Source organism: Labrus mixtus, chromosome 9 (genome assembly GCF_963584025.1).
Source record: "Labrus mixtus chromosome 9, fLabMix1.1, whole genome shotgun sequence".
Classification (NCBI taxonomy): domain Eukaryota; kingdom Metazoa; phylum Chordata; class Actinopteri; order Labriformes; family Labridae; genus Labrus; species Labrus mixtus.
The window spans coordinates 9056319-9076362 of NC_083620.1; the positions used below are offsets into that span (position 1 = coordinate 9056319).

Here is a 20044-nt window from a genome sequence, read left to right on the forward strand (position 1 = left end):
CCATCTCCCCTTGAACTTTTTGTGAAGCCGGTCATAATTGGATGGTGTACTGACAGTCAAACAATGTCACTGAATCACCATGAGGATTCCAGCTTGTTGGAAATAAAGGGGAGTATTTTGTCTCGACTTGGCTGAACTTCCCTTCACTTTCCCTCCCATATGTACGTGATTTGTGTAGTGTGTGTGTGTGTGTGTGTGTGTGTGTGTGTGCCACAGAGAGATGTCCCTGAATTCACCCCTGAAGCAGTGTGCTTCTCACAGCCTCACACAGCGGGTGTAGGATTCAAACAGAACCAATCTTTGTGGCTAGATTTCAATTAAAGTGATTGTCCAAAGTCACCACACTTATTTACAAATGTCCATACCTTTAAAGTCTGATTATATGAAATGAAAGCTTTGGTACACACATAAATTTTCCCCTGAGGATGAGACACGATAACTTTTATGACCACTGCTCAACACTTTGTACTTATACAAGACCATACTCCTCCTTAAAGTTGACCTATTCTGCTGACCCTCGTTTAAAAACTCACATGAAGTGTTGCAATGCTGGATGCCCAAACTAAACGTGGGCAAAGTTTTAGATCAGCTGAATGTATGTTGCAGTAATCCCAGGATACGTCTGCAGAGGGCGCTAAACAGCTTGTTCTGGAAATCACGCCGTAGTTCACCGATATTAAAGAAAGAATTTCACGAGACGGCTTCGAGCTGAAACCTAAGCCGCTGAAACCTCTTGCATAGACTCTCTACTCCCAGCTCCCACCTGTCTCCTCTCTCATCTCTCTCTCTCTCCTCTCTCTCTCTCTCCTCTCTCTCTCTCTCCTCACTCCTCTGTCCTCTCTCCTCTCCCCTCTCTCCTCTGTCCTCGCTCCTCTCTCTCTCTCCTCTCTCCCCTCTCTCTCTCTCCTCACTCCTCTGTCCTCACTCCTCTCTCCTCACTCCTCTGTCCTCTCTCCTCTCTCCTCTGTCCTCTGTCCTCTCTCCTCTCTCCTCACTCCTCTGTCCTCTCTCCTCTCCCCTCTCTCCTCTCTCCTCTGTCCTCTGTCCTCTCTCCTCTCTCCTCACTCCTCTGTCCTCTCCCCTCTCTCCTCTGTCCTCTGTCCTCTGTCCTCGCTCCTCTCTCTCTCTCCTCACTCCTCTGTCCTCGCTCCTCTCTCTCTCTCCTCACTCCTCTGTCCTCTCTCCTCTCCCCTCTCCCCTCTCTCCTCTTCTGGCCCATCACTAGTTTACTTCCCCCACCAGATGAAGAGCCTGTTTGAGCTTTATTTTTTATTGTGCTGCATTATTGTTAACAGAAGGCGTCTTTGTAAAATCCACTTTAAACTCAATCAGACTTTTATTAGACCCCTCCTTTAGGCCTTCATCACCAAAAAGACAAACACATCCAAAGCATAAAAAGATCTTGGGTGACATCAAAACAACTATATTAAATAAAAGTAAAATGTATAGGGAAGACATAGAACTAGAGCGAGGAAGGCAGATCGGAGGCATTAAAAGCAGGATAGTTTGCCTGAGTGTGCACCGCATCACTGCTCACTATAACGTGAACTAGTGTTTCACTCTGGGCTGCAGCAAACAGACAGCCATGTGCCGCACAAGCTGCTGAAGTTCATGTGTTCAGTCAGTCATTGACCTGGAGGAAAGTGTCTGTCCATACAACATGGAGAGGGTTAGGATGAGGCAGTGAAACAGACAGGGTGGAAGAAGAGATATTTCATACAGAAGTAGAGTTCTTAGAGTTCTTTGGTTACTTTTTCATCCTTCTGTGGCCCAAACAATAATTAAAAACAGATCAGGTTGAGAAACAAAGAAACAAGCATGGACTGGACTTCAGGCAAATTCCACAGATTTAACACATAACAATCACAAAGAGCACTTCTCATATTTGTCCTGCAGCTCTCAGAAGAGAAAATCAAGAGTACTACTATGCAACTACTTAAAGAAACAACAACAAATTGTCCAGAAGTGTGCAATTCATAGTATGCGCATTAGCTCAAACTGTACTGGCAAGGAGTTTTTCTCTAAATGTTTTGGTCTAGTATGATTACTAGCGGGCTGCACGGTGGTGCAGTGGTTAGTGCTGTCGTCTCATAGCGTGGAGGTTCCTGGTTTGAATCCCCGTCTGACAGGAGCCTCTCTGTGTGGAGTTTGCATGTTCTCCCCGTGCATGTGTGGGTTCTCTCCGGGTACTCCGTCTTCCTCCCACAGTCCAAAGACATGCTCGTTAGGTTAACTGCTGACTCTATATCCCCGTAGGTGTGAATGTGAGTGTGGCTGGTTGTCTGTCTCTATATGTCAGCCCTGTGATTGACAGGTGAACAGTCCAAGGTGTAATCCCGCCTCTCGCCCAATGACAGCTGGCATCGGCTCCAGCCCGACCCAAACGGGAAAAGCAGTAAAGATAATGGATAGATGATTACTAGCTTTTGATGGATGATGTTAGCAAACTTTCTGATTCATTCTTCTGTTTAAATTGAATGAAGTGAATGTTTTGATGACTCATCAGTTTTGATTTGATGAAGGATAAGAGTTATTCACAATAAGGCGTGTAGCTGACCTGATTGACAGGCGGGCGCGGTGTAACTGTTTGTCAGGAGGCTTAAAACCCGCCTCAGCTCCAGCTCTCAGCCTGTCGTTAGGTTGACTGAAAGTTAGACTGAGACAGCATTTCCAGCATGGAGACCGCCATCGATGGGACTCCAGCGCCCCCTGCAGGAACAGACGGGTGACGTCACTCAGGCTTCAACCATTCATGTTTACTTATGCTTCTGCATATGCTTTGACCGTTTCTTCTTCATCTGTCTCTCATGAGATTCTGTTCCTTAACAGTTGGGGTGCCCCCCTGTGCCCCTGCTGCAGGCATGCTTCCCTCTGCACGACCTCAAAAATGTGAAATCACTTCAGTGGAAGTGAAAATTGGAAAGCATGCGTCAAAGCAATACACTACAGAGAAAATAGGCCAAAGCATGAAGATGAAAAGCTTGATATAAAGACTTTCATCTTTACACACAGCCCAAATACAGATTAGTGCCCAGATTCTCTTTTTCCCCAGATTAAGGCAGAGAACAGAAAAATACAGAAAGCACCAAAAGCCCATCAGAGGTGGTGGAAATGGAAAACAGCAACTCACTGTCATTGTGTCCCTTCCTCTCCAGTTCAGAGGTAAACAAGCTGCCCGTCATAAAACTAACAGGCTCCATCAGGTTTGGTGCTGTCTTTCCACAGAGTGTCCCCAAATGCTTAATTTAAAAGTGAAACACAACCAACAGCCCCAGGCTCTTTGTATTATTCCAGGCACAGTGGCTTTGCTGGCAGAATGTGGAGCATGTTTGGGAACACACTCGTCCCTTTCAGTCTGACACAAAGCGTGCAGGTTCTGACTCAGGCTGGTCCTGCAGGAGCTGATGTGATGATGATGATGTCATGCTGTTGTTGAGGCCAGCAATGAGCTGTGAATTAGGTAAGTGTGTTTTTTACAGCAGGGCTATGCCATCATTCATCTGGCTTATTGTATTCATTCAACCCCTTTCCCTAATCAGTGTTCTGCTTTAGCTGGCAGATTTCACATGCAGCAGTCGGTTTCTTGTCGTGAGACAATAATTGTCCAACCTTTTTTTTTTCTCTTCCTCATTTTTTTGGACAGAAGGAGCATCGACAGGCTGATTTATCTTCTGCACTGAGCTGATGGTGTGCTGAGCAGACGTTAAGTAGCTCAACACTACCACCTGCTGGTTAAAAATGTACCTAAATTCAGCTGATGTGCAGCAATTACAGTTTTCCCCAAGCATGTTTCCTTAAACATGGTTAGAATTCTTTCTCAGGCTGGCTCTGAGAGTGTCGTCTGACCCTCCTAGCTCCACTCTGAGTACGAGCTTTTACCATCTGGAGGACGATACAGAATCCCCCCGATGTAACCTGAACTGGTTTAGACCAGTTTTTACTTTATTAATCCCTGAAGGAAATTCTGGTTATACACTTATTGAGAAACATGCTTCTCACACACATAGGCCCGAAACACACACGTGTACAAACAGGACCTTTGGACATGCTTCAGTGAGAGATGTCAGAGTGAGGCACAGGGAGCAAACCAGAGTGGTTGGGGGTTCGGTAGTACTCAGGAAGTGCACTGTGGCACCTCCCCAGCTACCAGACCAACTTCCATATTATTATTATTGGGCCTAATTTCATAGCCTAAATGTTGATTAAAAAAGGCGCTCCAAGAAAGACCTGCAGACACCGGAAACACTTGCACTCTTTCCATTTTATTAGCTTTTTGTTTTACAAAAACAGGTATGAGAGAATGCATAGACCAAGTCCCGCTCACAGCGGGCTCATCGATGACGACATGGAGAAAAAAAAACAAAAAAAAACAAAGGGGGCATCAGGAAAAGGCAACAACTCATTCAACACATAAGATCAACAATTTGCAGCTACTCTTCTATTCTGAGTGCATTCATACTTTTATGGTCTCTTACACGCAGGACACGACAACATGACCGTCATTTAAGCACACGTTAAACATTTACACATGCTAACCAGCACACAATGCAAACAAATCACCAGGGGATGAAAAGAAGAGTGCATCATATGATACAAGTGAAGGATGCATGTAAGTTCAAAGGTGTTATACCCAAATAGAGGATGTGTACTTCTTGTTTATTGAGGTGAAATTACCCTTCAATCAGTCAGGAACCATCAACTCTCACTACAAGCAGAGGATGCTGATGGTACCGTGTGTGAGAGATAATCCATCTGACAGTTCATCATCACACCATGCTGCTGATCTAAAGCGTCCCACAATCTGCTGTCAGACTGACAACTTGTTCACAGGATTTCTTCATCATTCCAGTGGAGGAAAGCAACCAAGGCTGTTTTGGGCGCCAAAGTTTACTTCTGCAGCGCCTCGTGATAAGCTGACCCAAACATCAGCATGCTTACTGCTCTGCACACAGCACCGGCCTATTGAGCAGTGAAGTGTTTGTTATCAATGTGAGATGAATCACATGATGACGGCAGCAGCAGTAAACGCTGTGAGATGGTCATTCGTGTAAGCAAGGGGGTCTAGCCCATGCCCGTCAAGTTTTCAGTTTGTGGTGACATTGCACACGGTCATCAACCCGCTGTGTGTGTCTGTGTGGCATGATAACAGAAGAGAAGTTACTTCTGCAGTTTCTAAGATGAATGAGGTGAAAGCAGAACACTGTTTGTCTTTTGTACTCGTTTGAAACATGACAGAGAACGAGGACTTTTCTATTCAAAGACAAGGACGTCCAAGAGTGAAGAAACAAATAGTTTTCAAACATGTTGAAATGCAGTTTTTTTTTTTTTTTTAACAACAAGGGGGCGGGGGGGGGGGGGGGGGGGGGGGGGGGGGGGGATCAACAAAGAATCACATTTGAGTTTACTGGTCTGTATTTTTATTAGTGTGCACCTATGAAGAGCATGTTCCTGGAAAATCCCTCCACACCGTCTGATTTCCAGAGTAAACTCAAGAGGATTGTCCTCGCCTGTAAAACTAGCCTGGATTCTCAAAGTGAGGGGGGGGCGAGATGAGGACGTCAAAGAAAGACAAAGAAAAGTGCTTTAAGAACTCTTTCAAAGAGGATGCACAACACGTTTGCATGTCACCGTCACAGGGCAGACGAGTGCAGCACAATCACGTTTTGTAGGAATATTTTTTTATATATATCTCTTCGTTTGTTAAAATGTGTTATTTACTTTCAGTTCACAACAACATAGGTCAGTGTTACACAGAGGCTCCTCTTCATTATATACATTCCAGTAGTTCAAAATGGTGGATTATATTCTGGTTTTGTTTGGGGGGGGGGGGGGGTTAGGATGATTTTAGCAAAGACAACATTAGCAGATCTCACTCTGGTAGATTTCATTAATGCATTTACATTCCTGCGTTGCATGGAAACCGTGACGCTTACTCGGGCAGCTGACGACCTTAAGGTGAGTGTGTTTATGTTCTCGATATGTCAAAACATTAACTACGGGGGGGGCGCCTGCATGTGCACAGTACCAGTGTACGACTCTACATCTCCACAGAGCTCCTCCTCCTGCAGGCGTGGTGCGTCTTAGTCTGCATCACTTTTGGACACAAGGCACATTCCTCGCCACCCTTCCATTCATTCTCGTTAAACAAGCCTCCAGCACTGACCGCGTCGCCCTAACTTGAGAGGCTGCGTCAGATACCTAGGCTTGTTCCTATCTCTTCTTGTCCTCTAGAGGGATGCAGGGAATACTGCATGATACTAATAACAGATTTTCAAACCTGATCTTCAGCATGGAAGAGAAGTCTCAGACTGGGAGGGGGGGGCGCTTAAGTCCTAGGTTATAAGAACTGGAATTATTGTATTTCTCTCTAATTATTAGTATTGTTAGAGGCAGAGTATACGTTAACGTCGGTTCTGTCTTCAGCGCTCTGAATCAGAGCGTCCAGAAGCAGAAATAAACATAACCCAAGGGAGACAAGGATGGAATTAAATTGGAAATAGGGCAACCATTTCTGTGCCACTGCTGATCCCCAAACCAAAGAGAGGGACTTTTTCAATCCTCCTCTCCGTGTCAGATCCTTTGGTTTTAAAACAAAACTGCCAACTTAGTTTCAACAACCCCTCTCGTCTTTAGACGGAGGTCACGGAGCAGTCTCGGTCTTCTTCTGCTGAGCAGGTTGTCGTGCTGGCTGCGGCACTCTCATTCTCTTTTTTTTCGGTCTCCGAACAAGGGCAGGGCAACATTTACAGTCTCAGAAGGCGGGCAGCGGGGACTTTAACCGTTCAGGAGGTAGACCACCAGCTCGTAGGTGCACATCATGATGGCGGTGTTGGGGATCTGTCGTACCAGGTGGGTGGTGAGGCCGCGGTAGAGGGCGCGGTAGCCCTCCTCTTTGGGCACTGTTCTTAGAGTCTGGAAGAATGAGTTATACTTGGTGCCCTCCTCCCGTAGCCTGGTGCGGATCACTTCTGCAAATCGACAACAAACGGTAAAGATTAAAGGAAAATAATTCATGAATGTATAAATAAAATAATCAGCAGATTACAAATCTCAAAGTCTCACCATGAGGATAAGCGATAGATGTGGCACAGGTCTTGGAGGTGGCAGCAGCGAGCATCATACCGACAAAGTCTGAAGCATCTCTCGACGCCTCCTCCTCCTCCTCCATGTTCTGCGTTGCCTTGGCCTCCAAGAGGCGCCGTTTGATGTTTTCATAGATCACAAAGTGGATCACAGTCTCTGAGATACCTGCGTAGGAAGCGGACATACCCCTATAGAAGCCTCGCAGGCCATCTGCCTGGTACACACGCCGCACGCACTCAAACGCACTCATCCTTCGCTCACCCCGATTCCTGAGGAAACACAAGAAATGTATATATATTTATACCTTTCAGATCAAACTAAAAAGTTCCTGGTTAGAGGAATCAAGATAACACAATGACAATAATTCTCATCAACAGAAGCAGTAAAACCTTTTAGCAAAGGAAGTCTCTAAATACTGCCCAAATGCCTGATGGGATTCTCTTAAGAACCTGAGTTTGCAAAGCACTCTCCGGGTCACATTGCCATGTTTACCTTGCATCCAGCTGCAGACGGGTCTTTATGAGCCATATTGGATTTGTAGCCGTGATTGCCGTGAAGCCTGTGGAGGAAAAATAAAGACGGATCACACATTGTTCCAAAGAAAAAAAAACACGATCAGCCTAAGTATGAAGGTGACGACTGAACGGTTAAACTGTCCACATACACTCACAAACACTGACTGACTAAATGACATGTACGAGTTCTTTAAGCTGCATTCATGTAAATAATTAATATGTTCTCATAAAATGACAGTAAACATCACAAAAGCAGCTTAGAGAGAGAGTGCTATCCCCTCTACACACTATGCTGTGTGTGCTAGCAGGTCTGAATCATGTGCTAACAGCTGTTAAAAAGTAAACAAATCAAAGACCTGCTTCTTATGCAATGACCGAGATGGTAACAGAGTACTGGAGAGAGAGGCAGACAGAGACAGAGAAGAACCAGAGGTGGAACAAAGAAGAAGCAGAGATCTGTGGTGAGTACTCACGCAGACCCAAGTAACTCCTCACAGATGCAGCTAGAGACCCCTGGTGGTGCGGGGGTCTCATGCCCTTGCGAAAGGAGAGCTATGGTAGAGTTTAAGCCTAAAACAGACACATGCTTGTGTGTAGCAAAAAAAGACCTGCATGAAACCACTTCACTTCCCACTTCACATGACCCCATTATCCCAGAGGATTTAACCCACCGTAATGCAGCCTCAAGTGATGTGATGACAGTAGGAGGGACATGTTGGAAGAATACAGCTCAGGTCTTGTTAATGCAAACAATCCCTTGGTATAAAACACAATTAAACACAGCTATGCATGCTGCTGAAAGTGGACATGCATGTATATTGAGGCCTGACTAGTGCTTTTTGATAGGATAACAAGAGAGGTGTAGAGTAAGTGGCACTATTGTTAGCTGCTGCAGACACTTCCTCTGACCTCTGCTGCAGGTATCATGTACCATCGCACAGGCGAGATTAACCTCCTGCTGTCAACGCCTCATCACCTGTCAGTTCAGCTCAGTCAGACTTCAGAGGAGGTTGCCAGTGGAGGGAAAATGCTCCTGAAAAAGGTTGACCTTGAATAGGTTTTTAAAAAGGGCCTGAGTCATGATCTGCTAAAAGTGGCGCTGTCAGAGTCATACATACTTACATGCAGACACTCGACCTGTAGCTGTACCTGCCTTAATGGCCTACATTTAAGAGTTTGCATTCCCATGTGGGGCAGCAACAAGGGGACCGTACATCTTGGAAAAAGAAGAATAAAACAGGCTAGGTTTGTTTTTTCTTTGTTTGAAATGTAAGGACCTCATGACGTGGGTAGTGTACTTGTTAGGCAAATTCTGTCCAAAAGACAAGGATCTAACACGAGACAAACTGGTTGGGCAGATACTTGCTCTGCACAGAGAGGCCAAGGTCATGACGAAAGCAGCCGTTTAGTCCATTCCTTATACTAACGTTCACCTATGCTTACAATGAACTGAAAGTCCACATAGTGACCTGCATATTGAAATTCTCCCTGGATTTCAGTGAGTTACAAGGTCTTACAATGAGGTTATTGTTACTCTGTTGCCTAAAATATTTAATTACCTGCCATTCCAGCCGACACCATGTGTACCTGTGTGGAATCAGGTTCGAACACTCCGTTCAGTCTCTCTTTGGCCGTGGAGTACGCAGCAAAGTAGATAGCTCTGTTGGAAGTAAAAGACAGAAATATCAGTCTGTGTCACGTTATAAAAATACAGATCGTTGTGTCTCAAGTTAAGAAAATGCTTATTAATTATTTTAAATCTACAAATAAAACTGTCCCGGGTCAGGGTTACCTTAATGAGCTTTAAATGTCACATATCCTCCTCCTCATCAACCAGTGTAAATAAGTCTCAGAGGTCACCAAAACATGTCTGTGAAGTTCCTTGTTCTAAATCCACTCTGATCCTGTATTTGATCATGTCTATAAACCCCTCTGTTTCAGCCCTGATCAGAACAGGCTGTTTCTGTGTCTGTACCTTTAAATATGTCAATGAGCTGTGTCTGACCACGCCCCTCTCTGGAAGGGATCTGGTGTACTCGGGCTTTCTCGCTCCATGTCCTATTGTTTACGGTGAGAAGGCAGACTCAGAGGGCAGAACAAACACCTAGCTGTGGGAGTGTCACCCACCTGGGGGAGGGGTTACTGCCCTTTGTGATGTCATGAAGGGAAAATCTCCAAATAGCCTGTTTGAGCACACATTTTCTGAAAAGTGAAGCAGGCAAAAGATGGAGAGGATGGACTTTTCTCATCATTGGGGGTTTTGAAGACAAACTAGAGACACTTATTAGTGTTAGAGAAACATGGTGAAGTGGATTTTACAAATTATGTGTTCGACAAAGAGGCTATTGAGCATAAAAAGTACACTCGACTCTGACTGTGAACACACTTGTGGCTCAAAAACAAGACATGTTTTTCCTTCTAAAAGCACAAAGTGCAGTCTGCAGGTTTACTTTTACCCGCATGTGTTGCTGGAACTCATCAGTCTAATGATGGGCCGGTGTTTGTCTGTGTGCATTCACCTTTAAATCAGACACACAGCTCAGGAGGCTGACTTTCATTCACTCATGTAAGCGGCTTCAAAACACTTTACACACTCTTAGCACTGGGACTCACTTTCTGCCGCATGAGTGGCTGACCACAGCCATTAGCCCCGACTCTTCCCATCATTACCGCAGACGGTAATGACTGCTATATGTTATTACATAACTGCAATTACGAAAATACCTGGTTTCCTGCCTTGTTTTAGAGCTGGAGACAGCCAAGAAGATGAATGACAACAAATTTAGAATAAATCTCTAATGCCTCATCAGTGTTTCCCACAGAATGATGCTGTACTTTACGCTGGTTTCAGCAGCTAAGTGCTCAAAAATAATTGCGCATCATTTGCTCCCTTGGTCTGCTCCGTCTGAAGGTCTACAGTAATTCACAAAGCATATACCTTAACACACCTTGCTCTGTGCAGATTGCTCCTGTTTTGCATCCATTAGAGTTCATTTTGATGCCAGACTTGAAAACCAAACTTGGATCCTTGTGCATAACGGCTCAGGACCGTCGCCACACATTTGGAAACGCTTACAGCCCCGGACTGGTTATATTAATAATAGTCATTTAAAGTGATATTTACAGTCTTTATTTACAGATCATTTATTTACCTGTGACATCTCTCATAAGTACTGCGGCATGGTTACCACATAATCTCTGCAGACATTTTTTATCTCCACTCTTAGCTGTGTGTGGATTTTAGTGCCGGTGTTTGTGAATCAGACACTTGTTTTGCAATGAGGCTGATTTGCACAGAAAAGGAGACAGGTATTATCCAAATAACTTTGTGATGTGACATTTAAATATGTGCAACCAGCACGCGTTCACAGAGACGCTGTTTGCTGCGCAGCGCAGTTCAGGGTGCTTTTAACTGACTGTGCGTGTTTAGTGAATCAGAAAAACGTCGGCTGCAGCTGCAGAAAAATATGAAAACGAAAACATTAGAAGACTCTGTTTTCAAATTAGATGTCGCACCTCAATCGGTGCATTAACAGTGGGGACATACCAGCTCACTCTCTCTTGTGAAAATACACTTTGCTGCCCGTCTAGGTATCGTCTGTGTAGGAAACACTGCGCCAAGTGACTTTGAGAAGCCCTGTGGTGCTTAAAACCACTGCTTCAGCCATGTGTCCTTGGAAAATGTGTCAATAACTCACCTAAAAATAGTACAACGCCTGATTGTGAATATCATCTTAAACCAAGTCCCACATTCAGCTGTGCAAAAACACAACTGTATAACTTATTACTCTGATCGTGGGGGGACTGGATCAGATCTCAAATCCAAATATTTTCTAGTTTTTCCTTGAATGTTATCCAGCTGCTGTGCTTTAGCTCTTTGATTTACAAAGTTTCCTGAAGAACAGGTCATATATTTGTTGATTTTTGGACGCTAGTTCGCTCTGTGACTGCCAAGACTGGACGGTCAGAGAACTGGGGGAGTGTTGGTGTTTAAAATGCTAGAGCAGGAGCTCCAGACAGCCAGGTGGAACATACTTCATGCTAAAGCAGCAAAATGAACCCTTTTACTGTCTGATCTGTCTAATCAGTTTTATGGTGTCTGATGAGGATCCAAGCCGATCAGGGTCATGTTAATGATTGGAAAATGTAAAAAAAAGCGAGCTGTTTTGCCGTTTAGTTTTTTACTTCAGAAAATAACGAAACAATAAAAATGATTGTGCATAAGGTTAGTGTGATGTGCTGCTAGGGCTTGGAAGCGGACGCTTTGAATATGAAAAACATCACATACTGCATATAAATGACAGCTTACCTGGAAGGTGCCACGCCCACCAAGTTTGGTCCCAAGCCCCTGAATAGAGAACGAGGTCCTTCTTTCTCCAATATCAACCTAAAAGTAAAAAAACAAACACGGTAACAGAGACATATGAGTTAGAGGTTAAGCGGCGAATGTGCAGGTCACCTTATTGTAAGCTCTCATACACCCACACAAAGATATGCACACAATCATGCACATCCATGACATGATATCAAAAATCTAAATTGGGTCCAAGGGACACAAGTCAGATTGTAGAATTTCTAAGTTAAATTATGCAGCTTTAATGACTCCTCAGAGGAATGATTGTGTGAATATTCAAATCATACACAGCCAGGTCACTTTCAACCAGTGTAAATAAGTCTCACAGCTCCTCAAAACATGTGTGTGAAGTTTCTTGTTCTAAATCCACTCGGATCCTGTATTTGATCATGTCTATAAACCCCTCTATTTCAGCCCTGCTCAGAACAGGCTGTTTCTGTGTCTGTACCTTTAAATGCAAAATTAAATTAAATTCTTACTGATGCTTTCACACAAATTAACTTCCTGATGATAAATGAAGTTTCTCTCTGAGATCAAAGTTACTTCTCAGGCGATTTATTAAATAAATAAACACTTTACACACATGCCAATTTAAAGTACATTCAAACTCATTTAGGAAATGAAAGTCCCATCTTAAGTTCTGTGGGTGACGAGGCATGCTCTAGGTCGGGGCTACCTGTGATTGAAAAGTCACTACATCAGCAGACGGTCAATCAGGATAGAGATGTAACGATGTGCATTCAACCCGTCGCCCAAATATGGTTGCTTCGGGTTCCAGAAAACAAAGTTTTATTTGTGAACAACTTGGGACCTTAATGGTGGTTACCTTCACTTCTTTTACACAGTAACATTTTGGTTTAAGAGGAAAACAAGCTGTGTCTGCGTCACAGTTGTTTTCTTATGTGGTGTTGACGCCAGGAAATGAAAAGACCCGAATTAGCCAAAGGGCCTTTTAGCATTTGGCTGCAGCGCCGTCTGTATGTGACAGCAGTCTTAAAATACGCCATGATTGATTTAAGTAGGATAATGAAGCCAGCATACTGAACAGGGCGTCTTCTGCCACACTGACTGGGACTTTATTTAAGTGTGACTTCGCTCCATGAAGCTGACAAGTGGCGAGGTGCCACCAAACACACTTTCCCAGAGGCTCCGAGCAGACATGACCTCTTTAGAAGAGACCAGGACATTCTTTTGATGATGGAGCAGATCGAGTTCCCTCAAACATCACACCTGGCAATCTACCAGAACTAAACAGGCCAAGCTCGACAAAGCGGATACTGAAATAGGAAAAGGCTCCAGGTGTTGAGGAATGAAAAATCTCACAAAAAATGAAGTAACAATAGTTGGATTTGTTCTCAAATGTCCTGCTTGGCTACAGTGACTGATATTCGCTCTGAGCATAGTTTTCCAAAGGCTGTGAATTTGTGTTTGAGGGAGGGGTTGGCTTTGCCCAGGAGGAACATCAGCCAGACCAAACAACATGAGCAACAACATTGGGTTTGCCGAGAACTGGTTCAGTCTGCAAAAGTCTGGGAGAGCAGAGGGGGAGGAGGAAATGTGATCTGAACAGCGCCACACATTTCAGGATAAAAACCTGAGTCTCATCATAAACAATGAGTGTTTGTTAACTGAGGTGTAAAACTCTATTTTTACAAGACATTCAAATACAACTGATAATGGTTGATAGCATAAATAAGGTACATGATTGGTGACGAGTATCTATACCAGTGGAAGAGGTGAAATCTGTTTGAGCTGTAAATCAGCTGGACGATGAATAACACTGAGTACTTACTTGAGGCAGTGCAGGGGGCCTGGTGGGGACATGCGGGCAACACTTGCCCCGTTGACAGTACTGAGCTGGACCTCAGACACATAGAGGGTGATGGTGGATGACTGTAGACGAGTCTTCACTACTTCCAGTGGACAGGTCAATATGGCTCCTACCGTGCCCCCACATCTGGCAGAACGACAGACATGAAAAAAGGTGAGGATGACAGGACAGAAATTCCAAGGTCTGAAACCGAGTATCCTACAATTCTACAAGTCACTTGTCAGATGCTTTTATCCACAGCGACGAACATCAGAGAGTAAGAACAACACAAGCAAGGATCTAGAGAGGAGGAAACAATGTCAGGAAATGCAAACAAACAGCTTCAAGTCTGACTGGACACACAGGTGCTGACAGGAAGTGACCAGAGGCAGAGCACATGTGCTGACAGGAAGTGACCAGAGGCAGAGTGCAACATCGACAGCTGTTCTTGAGAGTTCTTATCAGCATCAAAACCATCCTAAATATCACCATTGTCATGATCGAACCAAACATAATCATTGTCACCATCGATATCATTAAGTGTGTAGGTGTTGGGGTCTTTAGCCTTTTCTTAAAAGGTGCAAAGCAACTCAACAGATCGTATGGAGTTTGGAAATTTGTTCCCCCACCGTCGGGTGACAGAGGTGAAGAGTCTAGTTAGTGTCTTAGGGCCCTGTTGTGAAGGTTGGATCAGACGCCTTTCATTGTCGGAGCGTAGAGGGCAGGAGGGAGTGTAGACCTGGTTAAGTTTAGGTAAGGATGAGCCGTTTTTAGGCTGTTTTGTAAGCGAGCAGCAGGGTTGTAAATCTGATGTGAGCAGTAACTGGGAGCCAGTGTAAGAAGATGAACAGCGGAGTGACATGCTGTTTTGGGGAGGTTGAAGACAAGTCGCTCTGCTGTGTTTTGAATCATCTTCAGGGGTTTGACAGTGCATGCAGGAAGACCTGCCAGGAGTCGACAACCGTCACAATGTTTAGAATCTGCACATTGTTCATTTTCTTCTATTAATAAATTAGCCAATGGCGTGTTGAAGGAAATTTCAACTATTCCTGGCATGCATGAAAAGAAATAGCACAGTGTGGGAACAGAGAGACGGTGAGGAATGTTTTGTGTTTCTTGGGGGATAACAGCAAGCTCCTGTTCGGTGCCACGCCAAATTCCAACCTCGCAGATGTTTCTACGTATTGTCTTACAAGATTATACGAAATATGAGTCAGCTGCACTTGTTTTCAACAGCATGGATGTCCTTATTTTGCAAGCTGACCATTAAAATCTTTGACAACTGTGACTCATTAACAAATCATTTAAATGTGTACACCTGAACAAAAACACACATGTAGGAGCCAAACTCCTACCAAAATAATTACTTAACGCCCACTGCAAATAATACCCGACAACAAGGGCATCTATTTATGGCGAGTTCAGGTTTGTCAGGACAGTCACCTGCACGGGTAACAAATGCCAGATTGATAAGATAGAACACAAAAACAACATCTAATTGGACATAATAAATAAACGGAACCTGACTGAACTGTATTTGCAGGGCAGGGTCAGACTCGAGGATATGAAAACAAAGCAAGAGAGACGGCCGTTATCTTTAGTTTGGGTTAATTTTCAATCAGCACCAAAGCAGAAATAGAAAGTCCTGTCAGCATAGTTGTTGGCAGAGGACGGCCGATCGATGTCAGGTGATTACTGCACAAGCCACAGACAAGGCGAAACACGGGCGTAGGAAGAGAATGCATTTAAAATGACAGTAAAGTAACTGAAGGCCTAAATGTCAAGGATCATTAGCCTAGACACTTCAAATATATCACTAGAAATCTCAATGCACATTCACTCAGTCACTCTTTCTAATCTTAATTTTGGCATGAGTCTGTCCAAACACAGGTAGTATATTTCTTGTGTTATTTCCCGAGTCTGTATGCACACAGTCAGTGTTGCTCTGTATAGCAATACCAGAAAAGTAGCGCGGTACCCAGCTGTTCAAAGCGATACGCCAACATTCAGATGCTAGTTTTGCCGACTGGCCACGGCTTGTTGACAAAGCAGACGCACGGAGAGTGAAATATGGCTGATATGGCTTCAACGACACTCAGGGTCACCCCATGGTCACGGTCTGTAAAAGATGTTTCAAACCAACGGTGACCAGGAGGGCAAAAGCGTCAAATTGTGTGAAGCATCTCGCCGGCGGACATGCTGACTTGTTTAAGGAATTCAAAGATCGACAGGTTGTTTAGCGGATGTGATAAATAACATGATTACACGCCCTCATACGTGCATACAGCGCAGAGAGCTCCGTTAAGGAGGTGTGCTCTGTGGTTTGTGTTCAGTCTACTTGAATGCAGCGTTGCAGTGTGCAGGATATTAAACCATGGAAGCAAACATTCATATAATTTATATATCTCTCTCCCACCCCACAGGGAACACAAACTGGTGCTAGTAAAATCTGCACCCAACCTGCAATACTTATGAAGTAACCTGGCACCTATCCAGCTACCAGACCAACTTCCATACCTAGCCGTCCCTTCCAGCTGTGTTTGAAAACAACAGAAAGTCTCACAAAGACTCATGAGATGCAAAAAGACTGGACAGATTAAAGCTGAGTAAAAACATTGATTCATCAATGAATAGCAATTTTAGATCAATTCAGAAAATCCTGAACTCGATGATTGTGCTGTCAAAAAACGAATGCACGTTCAAAGTCTAATTATAGGTGCACTGTTTTAAAAAGAACAGTCAAACAAAGAGGAAGGATTTGTGTTTAAGTGTACCCTACATGCCCTTTACTTTTTTGTAACATACTCTAATAATCCTTGAGGGGAAATTCTGGTTTTGAGAGACATGCTTCTCACACACACGTGCACAAACAGGACCTGTGGACATGCATTAATCAAGAGATGTCTGTGTGGGGCTGCTACACACGGCTGCACAGGGAGCGCACTGTTTTGGGTCCGGTGCCTTGCTCAAGGGCACCCTGGCAGTACTTATGAAGTAACCTGGCACCTATCCAGCAACCAGACCAACTTCCATACTTAGATCGACACCTGGACTTGGGTTGGGAACCGGCGACCCTGCAGTTCCCCTAAATACTGAGCTACTGCCTCTCCAATAATTATTTAACAAATATCACAAGGTACTGTAATGTTCTGGGTATTTCTGTCATCTGTGAGCGTTACTGAATCGATGTTGAATTGGATCGTGAGCCAAAGAATACAAATCTAATTGAACTGTGAGGTACAAAACCCATCCCTAGAACAGAGCAGTAAGAGTTTATTTCTGCGATAATAATGTTAATGATAATACATTTAGAATAAAACAGCTCAAATGTCTTATAAATACCCTCTCTCCTCTGTTGTCACTTCTTTAAAGACCTTTATTACTGTCATGTGAGGACTTCCGTCTAATATATGATTTCATTACTTTTTCCTAGTGTTTTAGGCTTTTGCCGTGGTATCACTTCAGTATCGGTAACAAAATATTTTGGGCAGGTATATCGTCACAATCAAAGTAATAATTTTGGTATCATGACAACACAATGTGCAGTCTGACTTTTAACTGTTGAATCACAGTCTTTCTATAACAGTTTGACGCTGCATTTATTTCAAACATGAGCTGAATTTATACATTTCTCACCCAGCTTTGGGACACCAACTATTTAGTTGCCTTGGACTATAGTTTGTTGGCTGCTCCTCTCCTGTGGCTAATGTTAATTTCATAACGAAGCTCTACTCCTTCAAGTCAAGCAGTGGGACTTGTGGGCCGTTTTAACATCCGCTGGACGGGCCACAAAAAAAAAACACAAGGAGGTAATACCCAGTGGTGGTGTGCAGGGTATATGCAGATATACGGAGTAGTCCCACTTATTTTTCAGGTTCCATAGGGTTTAGCCACTGGTGTAAATCACAACACATGCTGTGCAATAACAGTGCAAATGCATCAGGGATTTTCTCTCTTTTTTTGGGAGCAGGGAATATAATGTATGGTTGCTTATTTGAAAATGTAACTAAATAACTGAGTACTTGAACCTCAAAACCTATGTGTCATGAATCTTGCAACAAAAAGTAACACTTGTACATTACTTTGAAACGCATTTCCCCTAACACTGTTTCGAAATAATTAGAGTTCACTCAAATGTCACCACTCTATGTAAGCCCTAGATGTCACAGCCTGTAGTTTGTTGGGCAGTTATCTTCTATCTCTAAGGATCATTACTCCCTCAAGTGAAGCAGTGGAAGCTGAGTGTCAATGTGCAGATACAAAATGTGATATGCAAGAGTAGTCTTACATGTCACTGTTCATAATAGAGGATTTTTATTCTCAGCTGGACAGGTCACTTAAAAAAAATTGGGGGAAAAACTAAGAGTGTATCGACTTGTTCAGGCAGCACTACACCACAGGATGTCTCTAATGTGAAGCTTTATATGTCCTATTAAAGATCACTGAGGATGATCGAAGAGTCGCAAATAGTTAAAACAAAACGCCAGCGGTTTTAATAGTAATTCACTGTAATGTCATTGTAACTTGTGACATTGAGCCCAACTCCTACGGGTACACGTCTGCGGACAAAAAGAGTAAGCTGACGTATGTCACACTGACGCTAACACGGATCTTGATGTAAAAAAATAATCATGCCGACAACCAGAATCGCCCCCATATATAATTAACACACCAAAACAAACAAGCAATTACGTGTAGCTGTTACATTACGAGCTAACCTAGCATGCTGTGCTCCTGTGCGTAACACTCACCCTCCAGCAAACAGATGAACTAAGGTGTCTCTTTGACTCATTCTGGATCATATTCGGGAACCGTCCACTGGTCACCAACACGGGGGACGTGAAGAAAACAGAGTGGGTGGGGAAACGACCCCCGACCTAGTGTGTAGTCTGTGTGTTGTGGTGGAGGTCAGCTGCGTGGAAAACCGAAGCTAACTTGGCTAGCTTACGTTAGCAACCAGAGCTAACGGCTTTCCGCTGGTAAAGGTCGACGTCAGAGCGGCAGGTTTGCGTCTCCTTCAGAAGCGGGTTAAAGCTTCACCGTACAGGGTGTTTAATAATGCTGAGTAATTCCAGTCTTGCAGTTATATCAGCGACAGTGGAAAGAAAGTACCCGGCCCCCTTTCACGTTGAAGTGCCTCTTCTCACTGAGAGCCTCGGGGGTCAGGTTGCAATGTATATCATCGAATGGGAAGCCGCAAAACAGAGGCGCTGATTGGCTGGCGGGGCCAATAGACCCGCCCCCGTCTCTGCTTTTTTTTTTTTTTTTTCATGTGATTCCGCTTTTATTTTGAAGGGTATTATTTTGTATGCGATAGGTTTGAGGTCAAATTCCAATCTGTTTTTAATGTTTGGTTAATTTACAGTTGTAATTATAATAATAATACATTTCCTTTAAATAAAATCTCATAGTGCTATTTTTTTAAATACTTTATTAATCCCTGAGAGGAATTCTGTTTTAAACTCTGTTATTTTAGAGACATGCTTCTCACAAACATAGGCTCGCATCACACACGCAGGGCCTGTTGACATGCATTAGTGGAGAGATGTCAGAGTGGGGCTGCTGTACAGGGAGCGCACCAGAGGGAATGGGCATTCAGTGCCTTGCTCAAGGGTACCTCGGCAGTACTCAGGAAGTGCCCTGGCACCTCTCCAGCTACCAGACCAACTTCTGACTTTGGGAACCACTGCCAAAGTAGGGGTCTGGACCCTCCTAGGGGGTCGTGCGACACTGAGAGAGGAGTCTCAACATGATTTAAAATAGCATATTCATGAATGGGAAACAATAAGACAGCTCTTGTATACCTTTAGCTGTGCATTTAACTTGCTGAGCTACTTATGGTTGTATACACAGCACGTGTTGTATTTGTGATAGCCTGCAGCTTTGGTGATGCTTGCACTAAACATTTGCACAGTTAACATAGATCTGAAAGCGATTGGCTGAAGGATTTGCACAATTTACTAAACACACACCTAGTTTTTGTTTTCAATAAGCTTTGGACTAAAGGTCAAGAGGTCCACAACTTTTATTCCAGTGAGGGATCTAAAAATAATTTAACAACCTGCTCTCCTATTGGGCTGATAGCGTCTCCATTGTGGTGTCCTAAACATTTGGTTACGCAACATTGGCTAACTGCAGGAAAAACTTTCACATTTCTGAGTTCAGTGGCCATTGATAAACATATTTACACAGTACCCTCTTTCATTGATTGGTTTTATGTAATACAGCTGGACTGGGAAGGCTGGACAGTCATTAAGGTTTTAAAAGAAAGAACTGGTTGCT

General features: G+C 43.8%; 2 protein-coding genes across 2 annotated transcripts in view; one reads left to right on the forward strand and one right to left on the reverse strand.

The window, feature by feature from the left end:
* sgpp2 (sphingosine-1-phosphate phosphatase 2) overlaps window positions 1–20044 on the forward strand; it is a 494627-nt gene that overhangs the window by 86473 nt on the left and 388110 nt on the right. The window lies entirely within an intron of this gene.
* LOC132979821 (solute carrier family 25 member 36-A) lies at window positions 4242–18931 on the reverse strand. The gene is made up of 7 exons (XM_061045659.1): window positions 18514–18931; window positions 13745–13909; window positions 11908–11985; window positions 9158–9258; window positions 7576–7642; window positions 7063–7352; window positions 4242–6968 (listed from the first exon to the last, which is right to left on the reverse strand). Exons 1-7 carry the CDS (start codon window positions 18552–18554, stop codon window positions 6775–6777), a joined length of 936 nt encoding a protein of 311 aa, XP_060901642.1. The 5' UTR covers window positions 18555–18931; the 3' UTR covers window positions 4242–6774.